Below are 22,525 nucleotides of genomic sequence, written 5' to 3'. Positions count from 1 at the left end.
TAAGTCAGTCAGGAATCTCCTCCATCCAACCCAATTACTGCCTTTCAGCCACCGGATGCAGCTGTGCGGATGATAAGTTTTCTTCTTGGTTGCTTATCAGATGGTCTCATTTTATCCACGGCTGCTGGAGTGTCTGTGGTTTCCCAGGCCCCTGAGCGAACGTGTACGTGTGCACAGTTCGAGCTCTCTGAGACCGTGCTTTCTCCTTCCCACAGGGAGTGGTGGATGCACAGCGGGGAAGGCTGCCTTGGGGCAGCGAGAGCCTCTCTCTGTTCAGGCACAGGGAGAAGGGGATCGGGGGTGGGACGGAAAGATCAGATTGAAACTCTCAAAAGCAGCTCATCATATAATTGGACCAGGCGGATGCAATCAAAGAAGATGCCATGTAGTTTCAGCAGACAATGGCCCAAGAGAATAAAACCTCCACGCAGAAGAGGGATGATCAGAACATTGCCAAGCTTCCCTCTCTCAGGCTTCAGCTTCTCCTGTCAAAGCTCCAAAGGCTATGCTTCTGTACTTTGGAGCCAGAGTTCAGAACTGGGACCAAGGACACCAGTTCAGAAGACTGAGCTCCTAAAGAGGCCATGTGTTTCCATCTTGGATGGCCTGAGCTGACCCATTGGGAAGATCAATGATCTAGGAGGCTGGAGTCCTGAAATCTGGTCCCAACTTGGTCATTACCTCATGTGACTTAGCCAAGGCATTTCTCCTTGTGGGCTTCAATTTTCCTATCTATAAAATAGAAATAATAATTTCTTTCACTTACTCTATAGCTTACCTGTGACGGTCGTGTTTATGAGAGTGCTTTGCAGAGAGTAAGATGTAGGTGATATACACGTTAAGGGCATTAGTAGACAGTGATACCCACAAACCTTCCCGATCATCAGCCTTAGTTTAACAAAGCTGAGCTATCCCAGGAGAGAAGTGCTTTGGCCCCGTTCTTACAGTGGGGCGGGATCGCTCTAAAAACAGCTGCAAGCCACCAAAGCTCCTCTCTCCCACCGATGAAGAAGAAACAGAGCTCCCTCGGCTGAGAAACAAGGCACCGCCCAGGGCTCTGTGTGACTCACAATCCAGCCGCCTCCATCCGTGTCCATGTCGCAGTACACCTGCAGGGGCCGGCTGGCGTCCCCGTGCAGGTAGATGGTGTAGAGGCCACTGGCCACGTGGCTGTTCTGCTGAACTTGACTGCAGTCCGCAGGGTGTGGAAAACGGGCACCAACTGGGAGCCAAGCAGAGAGCGAGCAGCATTAGGAGAAGGGCAAGGGTGGAAGGGAGTGGGGCTAGTCCTCTATTTTAAGATAATTTATTTTGTTTAGAAATTATTTCGGAACCTCCTGCTACTTTGCTTCTTCCAACTCTTCACTCACATCTTATTTTTCTCACTCACTCTGCTCTCAACAAACCCTCCAAATGTTCTGGGAACAAGGTCAAGTTCACATCACTTCCTCCCCCAACCCGACTCCCCCAAAATAATACCCCATTTCACTCCCTTCTTGAGTCTCTGTACCATGGATTGGACTTCTTTTGAATCCATAACTCCCCTTCCATTTCCCCATGCCTAGAGAAATCCATAACCCTGTAGGCACTTGCTCCTCCCTGGACACCTTTTCTGGCCTCTCCAATGCTTGTCCTCCACCACATTCTCGTTCCGAGTGCAGGAGTCCACGTTACCTGTGGAAAGGGTAGTGGATACACTCCTGCTCCGGCGATCACCCTTCAAGGCAACCAAGGAGATCGGGAGGGTGACACCCTGCTCGAGGCCTTGCAACTCAAACCTCTGGTCCCCTCTTCCGAGCTGCACCTCCTACCAAACAAAGGAGACAGCAGTCAGTCATTCATTTATCGCGCCCAGCAGCCTAGGTGTCAACAGCACTCCCTGGTGCTCACGACCAAAGCTCCCTGGGAGGGTGGAATTTTGTCTCTTTAAGGGCCACCCAGAACCCCAGGAGGTCCCAGCCCTTCTCCGATCGGCCGTGCCATGGAGACTCAGCATTCCTGGGAGCTCTAGCTGGGAACCAGCACCTGGCACTGCTGCATGGGGAGAACCCACTAGGTCTCCCGGAGACCACTGCCCCCCACCACCCAGATACATGCTGGGACACCAACTACAGCCACCCCTGCCACTCCAGACTGAGAAGATCACAGGGAAGGTGAAACTGGCCACTGCTGTCTGTGAGGCAGGGAAATAGCTGGTTTTTCAACAATCTTTCTTCTGAACCTGTCTGACTCCCTCTGTAAACACAGAGCTAACTTCCCTAGCAGGGCTGTCGTGAGCATTAACTGAGATGATGAGTACATCGAAGGGCTCTTCCTTTTTTCCTCCCTCCCTTCTTTCTTCCTTGCCAAGGAAAGAGAATAATAATTTTCCACTGGGACAAGTTATGAAAATTTGCTGGCCTTCAGGTTCCAGGTGGGAAGTGTAACCCTTGAAATAAGGATTAATTGATTCATTCAATAAATATTTATTGAATACCTACTTTGTGCTTTGTTCCAAGCACTTTAGATAAAATAATAGAATAAAACAGACAAAAGTTCCCTGTTCTCGTGGGGCTAACATTTATTGGGGAAGGCAGACAACAAATAAAATAACATGGGGCAGATGTGTGGCCAGCAGATACGTGATAGTCAGATAGGAAGGAGAAGGCACAAAGGAAGAGGGTGGAACTCCTCTAAAGTGGGACCATACGTACGTTGTTCACAAATGACCGTGTTTAGCCCTGTCGCTTGCACATAGCAGGTGATTGATAAGGATCAACACATTTATCAGCAGGTTGCCATGGAACCAGCTATCAAGCCGGTTGCCCAAGTGAGTTGCTTCACATGGGGGCAGGGCAGGGGCACAAGAGGAAAGACAAGATGCTCCTTAGCATCCAGTACCTTGACAGTGCCGTCTGGGAACTGGTAGGTCAAAACATAGCCATCGATCTGAGCGGAGGGGGGTGTCCAGGTCATTATCCCACTAGACTGTGTTACAGCAGACGGACGAAGGTTTTTGGGAGGGTCGATGTCTGTATATAAAAAGTCAGGTAATTATTATTACTAAGATAACTAGGGGAAAGGTCATTTTTGAGGTGTTGGCTTATATTTTCTCCCTGTACATCCTCCCATTTCTCTTCCTCCCTTCAAGCAGGTAGCAGGCTCCATTCTTCCTTGCCACAAGGTCTCTAGGACCTGTGTTTCCAAAAGTATACATCCATTGAGGACAAGAGGATTAAGGAACAGGGGGTTGGGTAGGTCCCAGAGGGAGTGAACCCGGGCTCCACTTCCCGAGCAGATCCCCGGAGAGTGGTGGATAGGAACCATCAACATTAGCAGACGGGTTCCCTAAGGTGGCAGGGCTCCCCAAGTGGAGTGAGCGAGAACTGAAAAGGCCTGGCACGCAGAACCAGGGGCACTCAGCGAACACCTACCCGGAAAGATGAATAAAATGAGGGATGGGCCCCCGCCCCATGCCTGGCCTTGGGAAATGACCCAAGACTTTACATACAGCCCTGGGGAAGGCATATGACACTAAATTTATTGAGATTTCTAGCCAACAAGGAGAATGGGGGCTTATGATGGAAATGAAGTTGGTATAGAACTAAAAGCTCTATTTCTCACATAACTAAGTAGCAGACTTAGGTGTGCACCCTGTACAGAACGGGGAAGTGGGGGACGTGCTTGTATAAAGGAGGTGAGAAAGGAAGGAAGGGGAGTAGAGATGTGGGAAAAGCAGGGCCTTTCTTCTGGTTCCTACGCACTTTCCCACCCAAACACCAGAGGGAGAGCGTGGGTGTGCGTACGCTGTAAACCATGAAAAGTAAAGTAAAGCTCAGCAAAAATTCTAGTCAACACCACATTAACTGGTCAGATGGCTCATTTTTTTTTTAACCAAACAAGGTATGAGTGGAAATTTCCATTCTGAAAAATCATTATTGTAGAAGGTGATTTTAATTTAGAATTTTCCAAAAAAGATGTCTCCAGGCTATTTTCTTTCCAGTAGCATTTCGGCTGAGAACTGAATTGCAGTGTTTTAATAGAAATCAGGCAGCTGTTGTTTTGAATTAGGATGTTTTGACAAATTCTGAGTTTCTGTAATATCAGCTTTGGTGTGACGTTCTAAAGCGTAGCATCTGGTATGGATTTTATTCCATCCATCACATGGAAAGACTAAATTTCCTGCTTTCAAAATCAAAGCAAAACCTTAACTCTTTATGTGTCTTCAGCTGGCTTCTGCCACCTGTTTGACTGCCCACCCATCTCCCGGGGTGACAGACTTGAGATGTCTGTCTTAGTTACTTCCACAATTCTATGACCAAGAAAGACTGAAACATTGTTGACTTTTAAAATAGGGACAGTGAAGAAAAAAATAAAATAAAATAAAATTGGGACAGTGAAGAAAAGAAAAGATAAGGAAGAAAGAGAGGAAGTAGGAATAAGGGAAAGAGGAAGGGAGGGGGAGACAGAAAGAGGAAGGAGGGAGGGGAGAGGGGAGAAGGAGGAAGATGTGGATTTTCTTAGGACAGCAGCCCTGGGTATTAGGGAGTCTGGAACGTGGAAACAAGTTTTTCTTTCTACACACCTGTTTTAGTTTAAAACTTTTTACTATAAGCATGTGCTACTTTTTTTTATTTAAAACTTCTGTTCATTGTAACTAACAAAAATAATAAAAAATTCAAGACACCTCTAATTCCAGTGGCCGCACATGGGGCACTCGGCCACACAGGGGACGGCCAGGCCTTGCCCGGACTGTCTGAAGAGGCCAGGGTGGGCTCAGTGATCTTGTCAGGTCCCTCCAAGGCCTGTCTCTGTGATGCTCAGCAAGACCAGGGCCTCATCACGCACATAAAATACAAGCAGTCCAGGCCCCTTCGGTCACCAACTGGAGAGGGACAGGGAGGGGAGGAGGCTGCTCCTGCTCCGCCACAGCCCCCCATCTGGAGATGGGAGCAGAAGAGGCCCCTTGCCTCCCTCTTCTCCAGTCTGGAGCTGAGGCCCAGCCGGGTCCTCACGTCCAGGGTGGAGAGCCCGGGAGCTGGGCTGGGTGGTGGGGTGGTGAGGGACCGCCTCCTGCACAATCACCTTGAAGAGTCACACAGTCTGACTTTCACACAGCTGCCGCTACACGCTTTCATCTTAACCTGAACTGTCGCGTCGACGTATTATCTCAAAAAGGTGGAAGAATGCCCTCAAGTGGAACAGCTGTGCTCTCTGCTCCCCTCCCAGCCCAGATGCAGAGGAAGACGCTCTCCTGAGAGGTGCGAAGAGTTCGACGTGTCCCCGTCCCTCACAGCACCTGTCAGGGCCGTGGTGTCGGCCTTGCTGCTCTCCCGGTCTCCCTTCTGGGCCCACACGTGGACCGTGTACTCCACGCCCGGCCTCAGGCCCGTCAGGACGGTGCTGCGCTGCTCCTTGCCCACCGGGACCTCCCTGGCGTCTCCATCCGCGGAGGTGTAGCGCACCATGTACCTGTCGATGACGGCCTGCACCGGGTCCCAGGAGACGGTGGCTGTGTCCTCTGTCACCCGGTCGGTCACCAGGTTCTGGGGGCTGTCAATTTCTTTTTAAAAAGGAAAGGCTGAATTTTAGAGCCCAGGGAGGAGATCCCACCACCCCATCACCATTCAAGTTATCTTTATTAACAATACAATTTCATTTAAAACATTCCCCAGGGAAACAAGCCACCGCATATTAAACCTGGAAGGGATGAGATCTTCTCCAAGTTTATCAACATGGAAATTTTCTCTCCTTCTACAAAAATAAATATAAAAAAAAAAATAAAAATAAAAATCTCTGAGCAACGGATAAGCCACCCAAATTGTGACTGAAACCACTTCTTTCGTTATCTCCATGCTATCTAGTTATTTTGTTTCATAGAATTTGAGAGCTCAGAAGTCATAACTTTCAACCTTCTTGTCTTTCATAAAAGGAAAGGAGAATGGAGACCCAGAGAAATGGAAAGACTTGTCCAAGACCCCGCTGCTTTCTTGTGTTAAAACCTAGACCCTCTTTGCTCTGAATTTTGAGCCCTCCCACCTTCTCGAGGAATTGACTCCCTGTCTTCCATCCCCTCTCTCCTACGTCCTCAGTCTTTCCTCCTCCACCATCACGCCCAGACAAACACGGTCTAGGCTCTCCCTCTGTAACCCCTTAACCGACAGACTTCTTAGGAGAACTGTCTGCGTATCTTAGCTTCACCCCTCACCTCCCATCCACCCATCAACTCAGTGAAGTTTGACATTTTCTACACCACATGCTAAAACCGCTAGTCCAGGTCACCAACAATTTCATGTTGCCAAATCCAGTGGACCCTTGTCATTCTCACCTTGCTCAACCTTTGAGGAGCGTTTGGCTGAGCTGAGCCACTCCCTGTCCTGAGACACTCTCGGCTCTTGGCTTTCATAACCCCACACTCCCCTGGGTGTCTCCCCACTCTCTGATTCCTCCTCTTCAGTTCCCCTTTGTCAGCACCCTGAAAATGTTGGGGCACCCAAGGTTCCCTCTCTTCCTCTCTCTACAAGTGATCTCACCTGTGTCCATAGCCTTAAATGTCAGCCAGATGCTCATGGCTCCCTAGTACGTACCAGTTCTGAGCTTCTGACTTGTATCTACAGCCGCATATCCAAAGCAGTGTATTAGACACTCAACAAATTATTTGTGGGACCAAGAAAGTAGTCATTCAATTAACCAAGGAATCTCACAAGTATCTCAAGCTTAAATATCTAAAAATATTAACATTCCTCCTCAAACGTTTTTATCTCTTAGAAAATGATGCCCCAATCTTCCATGTTGCTCAAGTCAGAAGCACAGGTCATACTTGGTTCCTCATTTTCTTCCTGCCTCACATCTCATCCATCAACAAATACGGTCATTTATGCCTCCAAAATATGTGCCCAAATGTCCCCTTTTTTCCTACTGCTGCCACACTTGTCCAAATCGTTGTCATCATCTCTCCCCCAGCTTTTACCAGACCATTTTCACTAATCTTCTCCCTTCTACGCTTGTCGTCTCTTCCACTTACTCTCCTCGCTGCAGCCTGAATAATCTTTTTCAAATGAATATCGCATCATGTGACTTTTCTTCTAATAAATACAGCACTCCCTCTTTTAGGCACCATGTGGTCCTGTATCATCTGACCCTTCCTCCTTCTCACGTCATTTCATGCCAGGTTCTCTCCCGCCCTCCAGGCTCCAGAAACCCCAGCCTTTCAGTTCTTCAATCATCTCGTGCTGTTCTAGCTTAGGGCCATCACACATACTCTTCCCTCTGCCCCAAATGGCCAGTTTTTCCCAATACCCATTCTCCCCTTCCTCTACAAGCATGCTGCCCAACAGATCTCTCTGCCATGATCAAAATAATCTATCATCTGCACTGTCCAATAAAGTAGCAATTAGTCACATGTGGCTACTGACCATTTGAAATGTGGCTAGTGCAACTGAGATAATAATTTTTAAATTACCATTAATTAATTAAAATTTAAATAGCCACATGCTGCTAGTGGCTACTGTGTTGGATGGGGCAGTATAACAGAATGGTATGCTGGGCACATGGCCCTCCAGCTAAAGACTTTATTTCCCAGGTTCCTTTGAAGTGGGGTCTGGCACCATCTTGGATCTGGCCAGTGGAATGAAGACGTGATGTGTGCAGTGCAGTCACTCTCCCCTTTCCCATGCCCCTTTCTACTGGCTGGAATGAGGGTGTATGATGACCATGGAGATGTAGGTGACGCCCTAGGAATGGCTGAGCAACAATACAGAAGGAGCCTGGGTCTCCTGTACCATGGAGCCACTTACACTCTGACCATTCCACAAAAGAGAAATAAACTTCTTTCTTGTTTCAGCCACTGTTATTTGGATATTTCTGTCAATATGTGCTTAACCATTATTCACCCCAGGCCATCTAAGAAACAGCCATGCGCTGTTCATCTCTATACCCACGCCATGTTCGTCTCCTTCATAGAACTTACTGTAATGTAGAGTTATAAATGTGTTTGTCTGTTGATTGTCTGTCTTTCCCACTGGACTTCAAGACAGTAGGAATCATACTTGTTTTGTTCACCACTGTGTCCCAGGCTTGGCACTTAGAAAATGTTCATTAAAATTTAGCTGCATTTTGAAATGAACGCAGAGCTCCAGCCACCATAAAATTATTCCTTTAAACTGAACACCACAGTTACTAAGTCAAATCCACATAAAATAGCTTGCCATGGAACAATTCTTTAATCCAGCGTTTTTAGGAATTTTATATTAGTTTTACCTTATTCCCTATAAATTCCTATAACTGATAGGCACAGGGGTTAAAAACACAGGTGTTGGAAAAGACATTCATGGGACTGCTTAGTACTGAGCCCATTACTATGCTTTGTTCTTTCTTTAGGTGAACGAAATTTTTACAGCAAACTCTCCTAAAATGGTGCACAGGCCCTGAGGTCACAGTATATTAGCCCGCAGTGATAACCCTAGTCTGTTTTTCTCTTCCCTCCTGTTACCTGTCGGGGCCATGGTGTCGGCCTTCCTGCTCTCCCGGTCTCCCTTCTGTGCCCACACGTGGACCGTGTACTCCACGCCCGGCTTCAGGCCCGTCAGGACGGTGCTGCGCTGCTCCTTGCCCACCAGGACCTCCCTGGCGTCTCCATCCGCAGAGGTGTAGCGCACCATGTACCTGTCGATGACGGCCTGCACCGGGTCCCAGGAGACGGTGGCTGTGTCCTCTGTCACCTGGTCTGTCACCAGGTTTTGGGGGCTGTCAATGTCTGAAAGAAAAAATGCTGATCAACATGCATTACTAACAGGCCACAGAGTGCAGAGACTCATGGCCGTTTTGCTTGGGCTGGCACCCCTTCACGTGTTGTGGCTTTTCCATCTTGCATGCTCTGTGTCATGGACACACACCTTCTCTCCCCAGATAGACTTTGACTCCTCAAGAAGAATGCACAGTAGACCAAGTAGACTATTACCTCTACTAACAGTTCAGCAAAACAAATTTCTTTATTCATTTCATAAGCATACATCAAACATCCACTCTGTACAAGGCAAGAACTGGCAGTGTGCAGGGTCCCGTTGAGAAGACGTGGTCCCTGCTCACAAGCAGCTAATAATTTTGTTTCTAGCATCATGTCAATATAGGCCTCCCATTTCATACAAGAAGATGCTAACTGCCAGATGCAAGTGTAAGCTCCCAGAGGAGGAGGGCTGTATTCTATTCCCCTCGGGGCTCCCACTGCCTAGTAGAAAAACGGGCATGTGGAAAATGCTCAGTACACATTGTTAAATGAATCAACAAAGTTAAAACCCAGTTTTAATATCCTTTAGCATATCATAGGTTCACTGGCAATGCTGGCTTACTCGTTGAATCACTGTACAGAAATAGAGTCATATGTCAAAATACAGTCATATATCTCTTTCTCAATAAGATAAGAATATAACATAGAAGTTCTCCTTATTCTCAAAACCAGAATAATCATATGACTCATTTACAGTAAAGCAAACCACATACATCTACTTGCTCTAGTAGATGTAAAGTCTACTTTTTTAAACTTGAACTTTGAACATATTTGTATTAACATTTGACTTTCACCTCCTGTTACCAATCACAAACTCAATAGGAGACCCTCAACACTGCCCACAACAAAAGATTCATGCTCTCAGAGGAGCAGTGTGGCTGGACATGACCATCCAGCCAGGCCAAACTTGTAGCTTGGAGACTGTCAGGTGGACATGACTTGTAAGGATGCCAGTTAAATGGAAGTAAGGGATGGTGTGTGCAGCCTATTACGAAGGAACACCAACCTGCTCTTCCATAAATCATCAGTTCTGCCAGTGTCAGAACAGGAAAACAAAACTTGACCATCCACAGGCTTAGCACAACAGGGCTAACACTCCCAAAGAATGATGCTTTGTTACCTGTCGGGGCCGTGGTGTCGGCCTTCCTGCTCTCCCGGTCTCCCTTCTGGGCCCACACGTGGACCGTGTACTCCATGCCCGGCCTCAGGCCCGTCAGGACGGTGCTGTGCTGCTCCTTGCCCACCGGGACCTCCCTGGCATCTCCATCAGCGGAGGTGTAGCGCACCATGTACCTGTCGATGACGGCCTGCACCGGGTCCCAGGAGACGGTGGCCGTGTCCTCTGTCACCTGGTCGGTCACCAGGTTTTTAGGGCTGTCAATGTCTGAAAGGAAAAGTGCACTATTAGCAAGCAGCGAAGAGTGAGACCATGTTGCTTGGGGTGAGGCAGTCTGCATTCTTATGCTTTCCCCATCTCCTCTGTGGATATTCAGTTGTTTCATGAACATAGACCTTCTCCCTACAGCTGGACTCTTCGGTGTTCAGGGAGGCAGCACAGAACAGTAGAATGAGCACTAGGTCCTGAGTCAGTAGAGCTGCGTTCTAGTCCCAGCCCGGAGCAGAGGGGCAGCAGCAGAGGGGCAGAAGGAGCCCTGGGCTGGAGTCAGCAGACCAAGGATCTCGGCCCAGCTCCGCCATCAGCCAGGGGCGGCCCTGAACAACTCTGTCTCCTCTGACTGGGCCCCCGTTCCTCACTTGTAAAATGTGGGCCTTGCCAAATGGATTTTAAGGCGCCATAAGATTCTGTGACTATTCCACAAGTCTGACACCATGAATCAGGCGCTAACTTTGGGACTTATAGAAATCATTCACTTCTCTGCCTTTGAGGTTTCTCAACTGTAAAATGGAGATATTGATTCCTGATCTAGCCACCTCAACAAATTCCTCTGAGTACCAACTAAATGAGGAATATAATTCTCATTCATTGTTGGTAGGACTATAAAATAGTGCCACCTCTCTGGAAACAATTTGGCAGCTCCTCAAAAGTTAAACATCGAATTACCATATGACCCCACAATTCCACTCCTACGTGGATTGCCGAAAGAAGTGAAAACATATGTCCACACAAAAATTTGTACACAAATGCTCATAAACATCATTATTCACAACAACCAAAAATGGAAACAGTCCAAATGCTCATCCACTGACAAATGGAAAAACAAAATGTATTATATCCAATAATGGAATATTATTCAGCAATAAAATGAGGCATGGATACAAGCTACAACATGGATGAACCTTGAAAATATTATGCTTAGTGAATGAAGCCAGTCACAAAAGGCCACATGTTACAAGAATCTATTTATATGAAATGTCCTGAATAAGGAAATCTCTAGAGACAGAAGCTAGTAGTTTCCTAAGGCTGGAGGAAGCAAGGATGGGGAATGACTGCTGATGGATAGGGGGTTTGGTTTTGAGGGTGATGAAAATATTCTGAAGCAGACAGTGGTGATGGTGGTACAATTCTGAATATACCAAAAACCACTGAATCATACACTTTAAAAGGGTGAAATTTTATAGTACATAAATTGTAACTTAATAAGTCTGTGCTTTAAAAACAAGGAAACATAAATGAAAGAGCTTTAAAAATTATGAACTGTTATTGTACAAAAGTGCAACCTTAAGATCCTCAGAACGGAGCACACAGCACTCAAAAGAGGCCTGACTGACCCACTGAGAAAGCAATAGCACTTCTTTGCTCCAAAGAGTCGACAGCAGAAGCCATTTCCCTGAAGAGCTTAGCTCACAAATCCTAACATACGTGGTTTCTTTATATTTCTTCCATTTCAAGAAGAAATATTTAATGAGTGACCACAAAGGAAATACACAGCTGGAAGAATAGTGGGTGGATAAAACAAATCACCATTTATCTTTAGAAGATCAAGTACGAGGCCGAATATGAGCTCCTTATTTTGATATAACGTGTAAAAAGGAAGTGAGGGGTAGTGTGTGGTTTAACACAAGTCTGCCATCCTGCTCTTCCATAAATCATCAACTGCCAATGTCACCGCAGGAAAACAAAACTCGACCAGCCATAGACTTAGCATGACAGGAACAACACTCCCAAAGAACGATGCTCCGTTACCTGTCGGGGCCGTGGTGTCGGCCTTCCTGCTCTCCCGGTCTCCCTTCTGAGCCCACACATGGACCGTGTACTCCACGCCCGGCCTCAGGCCTGTCAGGACGGTGCTGCGCTGCTCCTTGCCCACCGGGACCTCCCTGGTGTCTCCATCAGCAGAGGTGTAGCGCACCATGTACCTGTCGATGACGGCCTGCACCGGGTCCCAGGAGACGGTGGCCGTGTCCTCTGTCACCTGGTCGGTCACCAGATTTTGGGGGCTGTCAATGTCTGAAAGGAAAATGGTAATGAATAAACAGTATTAACAGAGTGAGACTTTGTGGCCACGTTGCTTGGGGTGAGGCAGTTTCCCATTCTCACGGTTTTCCTATCTCAGGTGCCAATTTTCAGTTGTTCCGTGGGTGTGGACCTCTTTCCACATCTGGAATTCATGGGTTTTCAAGAATAAGTAGCAGACCCAAAGTCAGAAGAGCTGTGGCCTTAGCTTCTTCATCTGTAAACCTGGGCTTCAGGTTGGACGGACTCTAAGGTTGCTTCAAGCCCTCATGGTCCACGAGTGCATCTCATTTCATAAATTACTAACTTGTTTTGTGAACTTGGGCAAGTCAATGGACTTCTCTGCATTGGCAACATGGGGTTGTTAATAGTTATTGTACACATCTCTCTGGGTGGCTCCAAAAACCAAGAGAAAAAATATCATCTAAAAAAGGGGCTTTGAAAATATTACAGTATTACAGTGTTTACAGAAAAAAGGCAGCTGGAGATAATATCTGTGTATCTCCCACAGAGTTGTGGGGGGCATTCTGTGACTTAATAACACATCCCTGGTGACAGTTTCTGGCACAGAGTGAATGTCCAATGACCATAAGCTACTTTAAATGCTATCAGTTTGTTGATATTTTATGAGTGTTCAAGATTATGTTCCTCCATACCACACACAGAGAAGGTGTTCAGGAATGTATTCACCAAGAAAATAACAGAGCTTCTTTGTTCCACGTACAGGCAGATCGCATCTTACTGTGCTTCACTTTACTGTGCTTTTTACAAATTGAAGGTTTGTGGCAACCTTGCGCCCAGCAAGTCTACCAGGGTCACTTTTCCAACAGCATGTGCTCACTTCGTGTCTCTGTGTCACATTTTGGTAATTCCTGCCATATTTCAAACTTTTCCACTGCTCTTCTGTTTGTTACAGCGATCTGTGGTCAGTGATCTTTGATGTTACTACAGTTCGCTGGAGGCTTCTGTGATGGTTAGCATTTTTTAGCACTAAAGTGTTTTTTAATTATGGCACCTACATTTGTTAGACAACGCTATTGCACGTTTAATAGGCTACAGTGCAGCGTAAACATGTCTTTGATATACACTGGGAAACAAAAAATTCACGTGACTTTACTGTGACATTCACTTCATCGTGGTGGTCCGGAGACAAACCGACAACATCTCCAAGCTACGCCTGTAGCTCACTGCAAAAGCCATTTGCCTAAAGCCTTTGCTCCTAGGTCCTGTCACATAGGTGCAATGGCATGTTCAAGTGGGACTATTCCTACCTGGGCTTAGGCTGCGACCCCAAGAAAACTGGTACCTACATTCCAACCTGAGGAACCTACAGCCAAAGTGGGACCAACAGCTTTGTGGCCCTTGACCGACCAACCCTCTCCAGACTATGAAAGAGGTTGGAAAGCGCAAAGAGGTGGGACTTCAAGAGTGGACTTCTCTGGGGAGAGTTACACTGTGAGTCCCACGGGTGAGATCCAAGCCTCGAACAAGCAGTTGCAGTGGGATCCCTTACAGAGCTGCTTAGGTACACTCTAGGGTCATGGTTCCCAACCAGGGGCCATCAGTGTGCGAGGGGGAGGCTCCCGGCTTCTAATGGGTAGAGGCCAGGGACGCGGCTAAACAACCTTCAATGTGCGAGACAGACCCCTGCAACAAAGAATTAGCCAGCCCACAATATCAACAGCGCCACGGTTGAGAAACCCTGCCCAAAGACTGGGGAGCACCATGGGCTGGTGTCTGACACGTACCCAAAATATCTGAGAGGAGACTAAACGGTGGGCAGCTCTGCTGCAGAGACCAGAGGCTGCAGCCCCGCAGAACATCTGGCTGCACAGACAAAGGACATGTGTGTGTGTTCCCCAGGTCCAGGTGTGGGCCAAGGACAGGAGAGCCCATCTGGGATTGTTTTAGAAGCTGCCCAAGAGGATCACCCAGAGGGGTGAGGTGACCCCCCCCCCAACAGAAGGGCACTGGAGTGCACCTCGAGATGTGTGGGCCGAGGTAGGGGAGTAGGTGCCCAGCAGGAGAGGTGCACGTGCCCACGGGATCACCACCGAGAAAGATCTGCGTGAAAGAGGACAGGGGAGGTGTCTCTGAAGAACCAGGGAAGCGCTCCCTGAGGAAGAAGGCGGTTTTAACGCTTGCAGCCCCATGACAGTCCCAAGCCAGCTGTGACTGTTGCCCTCAAGCAAAAGCCCTCCCTCTCCTCCTCCTGACCCCTTACTGCCTTTGCTCCCAGCTGCACCAAACATCAGTGCGTCAGAAGCTGCAGTGAGCACGCCGGAAGGACAGCGCTTGAAGAATAGAAGGGAAGTCCAAGAGGAGCCGAGGCGGCAAAGGGCCCAAGCTGACGGAGAGGAGAGGTTTAAGTTTAAACGAAGGATGTACAATGACACGGATGCAGACATCTTAATCACTAACACGATACACACTGGGGGCTGAAAGTGATGAGATAGTTGCTTATTTTCAGTTAATGAAACACTGATATTATTTCTGCCTAAAACGTTCATCCAAAGGTCAGAAACAAAAATAAGCCCCATGGAAAGGGTTTAAACAAGTGAAGAGAGCAAAGCAGCTGCTTTTGGATCAACTGTCCCTCAGCGTGATAACTCCTTGTGCTTTCTTCATATTTATTCCTTCCCAACCTGAAGCATTTAGGTGTTCGTAACAAAGAAGGTGCACGGGCAGAGAACGAAGGACAATAAGCAATCATCTCAATGTTTAAAGACGAAACTTAGATCTTTAACCAAACAGGAAAAGCTATGCATTCTGGGAGCAGCCACTCCATGGACGTGAGGGGTACACAGCTTACCATGCAACGACACCAGCCTGCTCATCCTTTAACTTCCCTTTCAGCCAAGGTCAGAGCAGGAAAATAAACCTAGACAGACCATGAGCTTAGCAGTGACACAATGACGATGCTCCGTTACCTGTCGGGGCCGTGGTGTCGGCCTTCCTGCTCTCCCGGTCTCCCTTCTGGGCCCACACGTGGACCGTGTACTCCACACCCGGCCTCAGGCCCGTCAGGACGGTGCTGCGCTGCTCCTTGCCCACCGGGACCTCCCTGGTGTCTCCATCAGCAGAGGTGTAGCGCACCATGTACCTGTCAATGACGGCCTGCACCGGGTCCCAGGAGACGGTGGCCGTGTCCTCTGTCACCTGGTCGGTCACCAGGTTTTGGGGGCTGTCAATTTCTTTAAGAAAATGTTTGGGAAAGCCTAAGTTTTGGGGCTGTGTAAGAGATGCCCCCCACCCCATCAGCATGCCATTCATCTTGCAGAGCCCTCCCAGCATGAGGCAATGGTATTCCCATTCCCAGTCGAGGTGGGAGCTGAGGGGAAAAGTAGCCCCTGGTTCTCCTTTTCTAAAGAATACTCATTATAAACTTGACATATGTTCTTGGCTTTCAGCTCCCTAAAATGTGGGGGAGACGTCTTCGTAGGAACATCAACGGCCCATCAAAATAATCCATTAGGCATCTGCCATGACTTCAGGGTATCTAATCTATCATTTTATCTAAAGCTACTTCCTTAGCAATCATTCTGTAAGTATTACCACAAGCATTGCAATGACCAGATCCTAACAGTGTCTTTGCTGAGTCTGGTAAAAACATGGGCATCACCCAGCTTTACTTGGGTCTTCTAGTCAGTTGAGTGACTCCGTGAGCGGCTATCGCCATTGGGGAAAAGCAACACGTGGAGGTCACCACTAGAACTCACTGTCTTTTCTGAACTTTAAGACTTTCTTTGCAAAGTTTCTCAGTTCAAGTCACATCTTTTGGTACCATGTACACCCAAATCCACACCCTTAAAATTCAATTCCAACTGACCATCCTTTTCCTGTTACCTGTCGGGGCCGTGGTGTCGGCCTTCCTGCTCTCCCGGTCTCCCTTCTGGGCCCACACGTGGACCGTGTACTCCATGCCCGGCCTCAGGCCCGTCAGGACGGTGCTGCGCTGCTCCTTGCCCACCGGGACCTCCCTGGTGTCTCCATCAGCAGAGGTGTAGCGCACCATGTACCTGTCGATGACGGCCTGCACCGGGTCCCAGGAGACGGTGGCCGTGTCCTCTGTCACCTGGTCGGTCACCAGGTTTTGGGGGCTGTCAATTTCTTTAAGAGAGATGAAAGAGTGTGGCATTTATCAACTCTCTAATTAGTGAGAGCCCAACACAAAAACAACCCAAATGATGACCTCAACAAATTTCAGAGTCTGTTACATGCCAATGATTGGGATGCTTTAAGGGCTTAATTAAGCAAATGGTCTGAAATTTCCAAGACTGAGCTATTTGCATTTAATAAGAATGGGTTTTCAGACAAAGCCAAGACAAAGTCTCAACTCTATAAACTTTTTCCACAAATTGCCTTTGGTGAAAAAGAATTAGTCTGCATTTACAAATTCCTCCTCCACCCTGGATTTATATATTATACTCTTTCAGTTTCTGACTCCTTGTACCTGAAAGCAATTATACTTCAATAAATCTTTGCATCAGCTCTAATATTTTCCTTAAGAAGAAAAATATCCCAGAAGCAGGAGCTGTCAGTTTTTTCCATATAAAACATTATGTCTGAGGCCAGAGAACCGGGAGACTTTTTAAATGATGATATTTAAGGTCTAGGCTGATAAAAATAATTCTACATGTAGAATCTGCATGGGTTTCTATGCAGCTAAACTAGGTTAAAACCAGGCCTCCACTGTTTCCTGGTTGCCAACTTTGGACAAACTGTATAATTTAAGTTTTGTCTCCTCATCTCTACAAAGAAGGAAATAACAGTACTTACTTCTTGGTTACGGCGCATAGTAAATGCTTAGATATGAGCTCTTTGCTGTTACCAATGTCATCTGAAGTATGAAATACCACTTTCTCCTCAAAATGTAAACACTTAAACAGTCAAAAATCCAAGGAACTGGGCGCAATGATTAGCATGCCTTTATTATCCTGTTTCAAAAACCACCTCCTTAAAAGGCTGAGCCTTCTGTGACAGCGGCTGCATTCAGAAGCCGGGCACCACCACCTGCCACGCTCGGCCAGGCCAGCGTGGTGGGATACATGTAGCCGAGCGGGACCTTGCCAGAAGGAGCACGGAGCGCAGGACGCACCAGACAGCGGACATGTAAGGACAAGCAGCGTGTCTGGGATTCTGAGCAGGCTTCAGTGCTCCAGCCTCATCCTTCCCTACTCCGCCCCTCTCACAGCCGGTCCACCACAAGCACCACAAAGGATGACATACATCATTAAGTGCATATGAAGACACAACAGAGAACCAGCCTGTCATATCCCCACACCTCAGGCCTTGGCAGATGCTGCTCCCACGGCTAACACCCACCCATCCATCCTTCCAGGCCCCGTTCAGGCGCCCCCTCCTTCTGCGGGCTGCCATGACCCCTCCCATCCCAGTCTGTGGTAGGTGCCCTTTTTCCAGGTTCCCATAGTTCCAGGGTTATTTGTTTGCTCTAGAACACAGCTCTCTGCACTTTATCTTTTTCACCTGTCTTCCCTACCTGGGGGATTGTGAACGCCGTATGAGCACAATGTGTCCTTTATCTCTATAGCCCCAAAGCCTAGCTCTGTGCCTGACACCCTCAGCAATGCCACATACCAGTGCTTCCCCAGGACCGGGGCTAATTACTCACACCACCCCTGCCTGTGAGAGGAGAAGGCTCTTCTCTGTTCCCACCTCCACTGTCTCCAAAAGGCTGACCCACATGCTCTTTCTTCTCACAACACTCAAAATCCCAGTAAATGGAAGGCCATGTCCAATATAAACCAGGAGATGGCAAGCTACAGCCCATGGGCCAAGCCTGACCCACTGACTATTTTTATAAATCAGGTTGTGCAGGAGCACAGCCATGCTAGTTCATTCACACGTTGTCTACGTCTGCTCTCTCGTTTCAGCGGCAGAGTTGAGTAGTTGTAACAGACTGTTCAGCACCCAGAGCCAAAAACATCTGCTCTCTGGCTTTTTACAGAAGGTTTTCTGACCTTGACTTTAAACAATCTAGATCTCACCATCCTTACTGTCACCTTCTCCTTCCCCTGGAGATGACAAGGCCCACCTGGACCCAGGAGGTTATGTGTATGAACCACGAACTGTTTCTGTGGACTCAATGTTTGTCCCCACCCCCAGCCCCCCACAAATTCATATTTTGAAGCCCTAACCACCATTGTGATGGTTTTTGGAGGTGGGACCGGTGGGAGGTAATTAAGTTTAGATGAGATCATGAGGTTAGGGCCCACACGATGGGGTTAGCGCCTTCCTAAGAAGGATAGGCCAGAGCGTCCTCTCTCTGCCATGTCAGGAAGAAGGCGGCTGTCTGTAAGCCAAGAAGAGGGCTCTCACCAGGAACCGAATCAGCTGGCACCCAGATTGTGGAACTTTCCAGGCTCCAGAACTGCGGGAAATAAATTTCTGGTGTTTAAGCCACCTAGTGGATAGTATTTTGCTATAGCAGCCCCAGCTAAGACACATTTTAAGGAAGAAGCATGACTATCGACTACGTATGTATATATGTATGTGTGCATGTATTTATGTATTGTGTATGTATGTGTGTGTGTATGTGTGTATGTATGCATGTATGTGTGTGTGTACGTGTTTGTGTGTGTGTGTGTATGCAGCACTCTCTATGTCAGGCACTTACCCAAATTAATTCATGTAACCCTCATGATGTAGATACCCATACGCCCCATTTTACAGACAAGAATTTGAGGAACAGAAGTGAAGGAACTCATCCAGTTAGTAAACGGTAGAGCTGGGATTAAAACCTGGACAGTTAAGCTTCTGAAATCATATTCCTAACTAATTATGTATTCTCAGAGGGTCTCTGCATGAAGTGACTGTAAAAGACAGAACCCAATGAATAAGCAAATCCCTTTCTATGATTCCTGTCAAGTGTTTGGAACCTCGGCGGTCTCCAGGATTAGGCTTCTCTGAGCTCAAGAATAGTGCCAGGGGAGGGTTTCAGCAGCAATGCCTGGGATGTGGCCCAGTGTAGTCTCAGGACACCTGCAGGCCCAAGTTGAGCAGAACAACTGTATGGCATGTGAGCTGTCACAGTTTCTGAAAGCTTAAAATCAGAATCGGTGCGTTCGGTAAATGTTGACTCAGGAGGCAAACCATTTCCATGGTCTGAAAGAGAGCTCCAGATTATATGCAAAGTGCCTGTACCATCACTGCAAACTGAGATAAGCATTCAAATTCACGGTCAGCCAAATGTTTTGAGTTTTAACATCCAAAAAAATGAAAATTAGAAAGTGTTACTCTACTCCGAGGGAGCTGCCTCTGGAATTCCAACCCGAACAAGCATGACCTTCTGTATCCAATAAAAAGGATGTCTCTTTTGCTTGAGGTTAAAGGGGAAAAAATTTATAATTATTAAACTTGAAATTGCTTTTGCCACGTCCTCTCCCACACCTGCAAGCGTTGATGCTAGGTGGGCATTCGCCTCCTGATTCAAAAATCAACCATCTCCTGGCCATGAGGAAATCTGCTTATTTAGAGATGGGAGAGAGTAGAAAAAGATAAGAACCCCACTCTTCTGTTACCTGTGAGAGCCTTGGTGTCCGCCTTCTTGCTCTCCCGGTTGCCCCTCTCAGCCCACACGTAGACCTCATACGCCTCTCCCGGCTGCAGGCCCGTCAGCACGGTGCTGCTCTGCTCCCTGGGGACTGCGGTGTCCTTGCTCTCCCCGTCAGCAGAGACGTAGCGCACCACGTACTTATCAATGATGGCCCGGACTGGGTCCCAGGAGACCACCGCCGTGTCTTCCGTCACTCGATCAGTGACCACATTGGTTGGACTATCAATTTCTTCATAAAAATATTCAAGAAAGAAAAATTAGAGAAGACACCTGGCTGGCCGAGATCACAGATGTTTCAAGATCTAGTTCATCTGGATGGCCTGGTTTCATAGTCTGTGCAATGCAGGAGGCTCTCTCCATCACCTGTGACAGGTGGACAATGGGCCTCTGCTGGAACCCTAAGGTGGGAAAGGCCCTCCTGATGGAATTCCATTTTTATTTACTTATTTTTAATTCTTTTTTTTTTAATTCTTATTTTTTTAATTTTTATTTGGGGGTTTTTTTGGAGGGGGGAGGTAACTAGGTTTATTTATTTATTATTTATTTTAACGGCAATACTGTGGATTGAATCCAGGACCTTGTGCATGCTAAGCATGCACTCTACCACTGAGCTATACCTCCCCCTCGGACGTTCAATTTTAGATCACTGAGCACATTAGAGAAAACTTCTCCAAGTGTGACCACTTGAAGGACAACTCCTTCAAGTTTGTGTGCCCTCACTAGGCAAATAGGAGACGATCCAGCAAGTATTCAAGAATAATTACCATTTTCCTTCCTAATTCTCCTCTAATCAAAACAGTTCCACCTCTCTAATTTATCCATCCACTTATAAGTTAAAAGGTATTATATAAAGTATATCATATTACATTATAAACTTTTATTATCAACTTCCCAACTTCCAACTTACAGTTTCTAGACCTAGCACTTCCATCTAGACATGCTCCTGTCTTTCCCCTTTCAGAGAAAAATTCCCCAAACTCAGTTCATTCATTCAACAATTCATTGAGCACCCATTTTATGCCACGGAATGTAATGGCGCACGGGAGTCACCAATTAACGAAACAGTCAGAAACCCCTGCTCACGCACAGTTTATATTCCAGAAGGACCAACCCAGAACAACATGCCCTCTACATCCCTGACACTTTACATCCCAATAATATATCCTCAGTCCACAGCCCCGGAAAATCCCTAAGTTTTTTTCACACATGTCCCTGTTAACCCAGGGGTTGTCAACCTTTGTCAACACCGGACACCTATCAAGTACCACCTCCAGAGGGTTTACTTCAGAAGATCTCAAATACATCCTCACAGCTCTGTTTAAAAAACAAATGCACAAAACTCCGCAGGTGATTCCGAAGCACACCAAAGGTTAAGAACTTCCATGTTAAGCCACCTCTTTCCCATGCCGATAATACACGCCCTGGACCCACCATTTATCCTCATTATATTTTGTCTTATGGATTCCATTTATAATTTAGCCTTTCATCCAACATGCCCACTTTCCTTTCCAGCTTATTATCATTTGCAAACGTAATAAGTAAGTTTTCTGAGTACAACCACCCAGGTCACTGATACAGACGCTTGCCCTGAGAACCCTCCTTACACATAGATCAGTATCCTTTTTGGTAAAGACATGGAAAACAGCCTCTTACTCCCAGAAATCTAAGCATTGTTCTTCTTCCCCATGTGCTCTGGTTCTCTTGGCCAAGTTTTCCAGCAAAGAAGTTACAACATTATATAGCTGCATTCCTTAACATCAACTGCAGTGCACCTTTCTTGAGCACAGTGGCTGTGTGTGCCCCTTGTGTACAAGGAAGTGAAATATGTTCCATCACCAGAGACAGTGCATATTTTATTTAATAAATCAACTGACATTTACTGACTATGTATTAAGTGCCAGGTGCTTTCCACTCATAGTGATGACATAAGGCATTTATCAGATTCTCCATGTACTAGTTTGGAAAAATAATCATGGTTATCATTTTTAGATCACTAGTTACACGCCAGGCTCACAGAGATTCAATAATCTGCCCAAGTTAACTCAGATAGTAAAACGTAGCCACTGACTTATTCTTTAAACAATCATTGAGTGCCTACTTGGAGTTGAGGACTCAGCAGTGTTATGAGTTAAATTGTGCCCCTTCCACCAAAAAGATATATCTGAGTGTTAACCCCTAGTACCTCAAAATGTGACCTTATTTAGAAACAGGATATTTCTAGAGGTAAGTTAAAATGAGGTCATTAGGGTGGTCCTGATCCAATATGACTGCTGTCCTTATAAAAGGGGGAAATCTGGATACTGAGACAAACACAAAGGGAAGACAAGATGAAGACACACAGGGGATTGCAATGCTTCATCTGTGAGGCAAAGGATGCCGAGGACTGCCGACCAACACCAGACGCCAGAAGAGACAAGGAAGGATTCTCCCCAGAACCGTCAGAGAGAGTGTGGCCCTGCTGACACCTTGATTTCAGACTTCTAGCCTCCACCACTGGGAGACAATCAATTCCTGTTTTAAGCCACCCAGTTTCTGGTACTTGGTTACAGCAGCCCTAGGAAACTAATAAAAGCAATGAAGAGAATAAAGACTCTCTAACGTGGCGCTCACATTCTCCTGGAGGAGTCAGACACTAAGCAAGTGGTGATGGAATTAGGAAGTTCAACAGGGCAAGGTAAAGGATTTAGAAAATGATGAGCAAAAGATATTTGTGATTTTAGAAAGAAGGTCAGGAAAGATCTGTGTTAGTGAGAAGATAATATTTGAGCAA

General features: G+C 46.9%; 1 protein-coding gene across 1 annotated transcript in view; it reads right to left on the bottom strand.

Moving 5' to 3' along the window:
• Positions 1-22,525, bottom strand: part of TNN (tenascin N) — a 59,213-nt gene that overhangs the window by 13,067 nt on the left and 23,621 nt on the right. The window contains exons 7-16 of the mRNA XM_074349826.1: positions 19,721-19,984; positions 16,026-16,289; positions 15,110-15,373; positions 11,910-12,173; positions 9,885-10,148; positions 8,471-8,734; positions 5,279-5,542; positions 2,881-3,011; positions 1,675-1,807; positions 1,071-1,222 (exon numbers count right to left, since the gene is read on the bottom strand). Of these exons, the coding sequence (XP_074205927.1) occupies positions 1,071-1,222; positions 1,675-1,807; positions 2,881-3,011; positions 5,279-5,542; positions 8,471-8,734; positions 9,885-10,148; positions 11,910-12,173; positions 15,110-15,373; positions 16,026-16,289; positions 19,721-19,984 (2,264 nt within the window). The remainder of the gene's footprint in view (positions 1-1,070; positions 1,223-1,674; positions 1,808-2,880; positions 3,012-5,278; positions 5,543-8,470; positions 8,735-9,884; positions 10,149-11,909; positions 12,174-15,109; positions 15,374-16,025; positions 16,290-19,720; positions 19,985-22,525) is intronic.

The sequence above is a fragment of the Camelus bactrianus genome, chromosome 21 (assembly GCF_048773025.1).
Source record: "Camelus bactrianus isolate YW-2024 breed Bactrian camel chromosome 21, ASM4877302v1, whole genome shotgun sequence".
In the NCBI taxonomy this organism is placed as follows: Eukaryota; Metazoa; Chordata; class Mammalia; order Artiodactyla; family Camelidae; genus Camelus; species Camelus bactrianus.
This window is presented reverse-complemented; position numbering and strand designations above follow the sequence as displayed.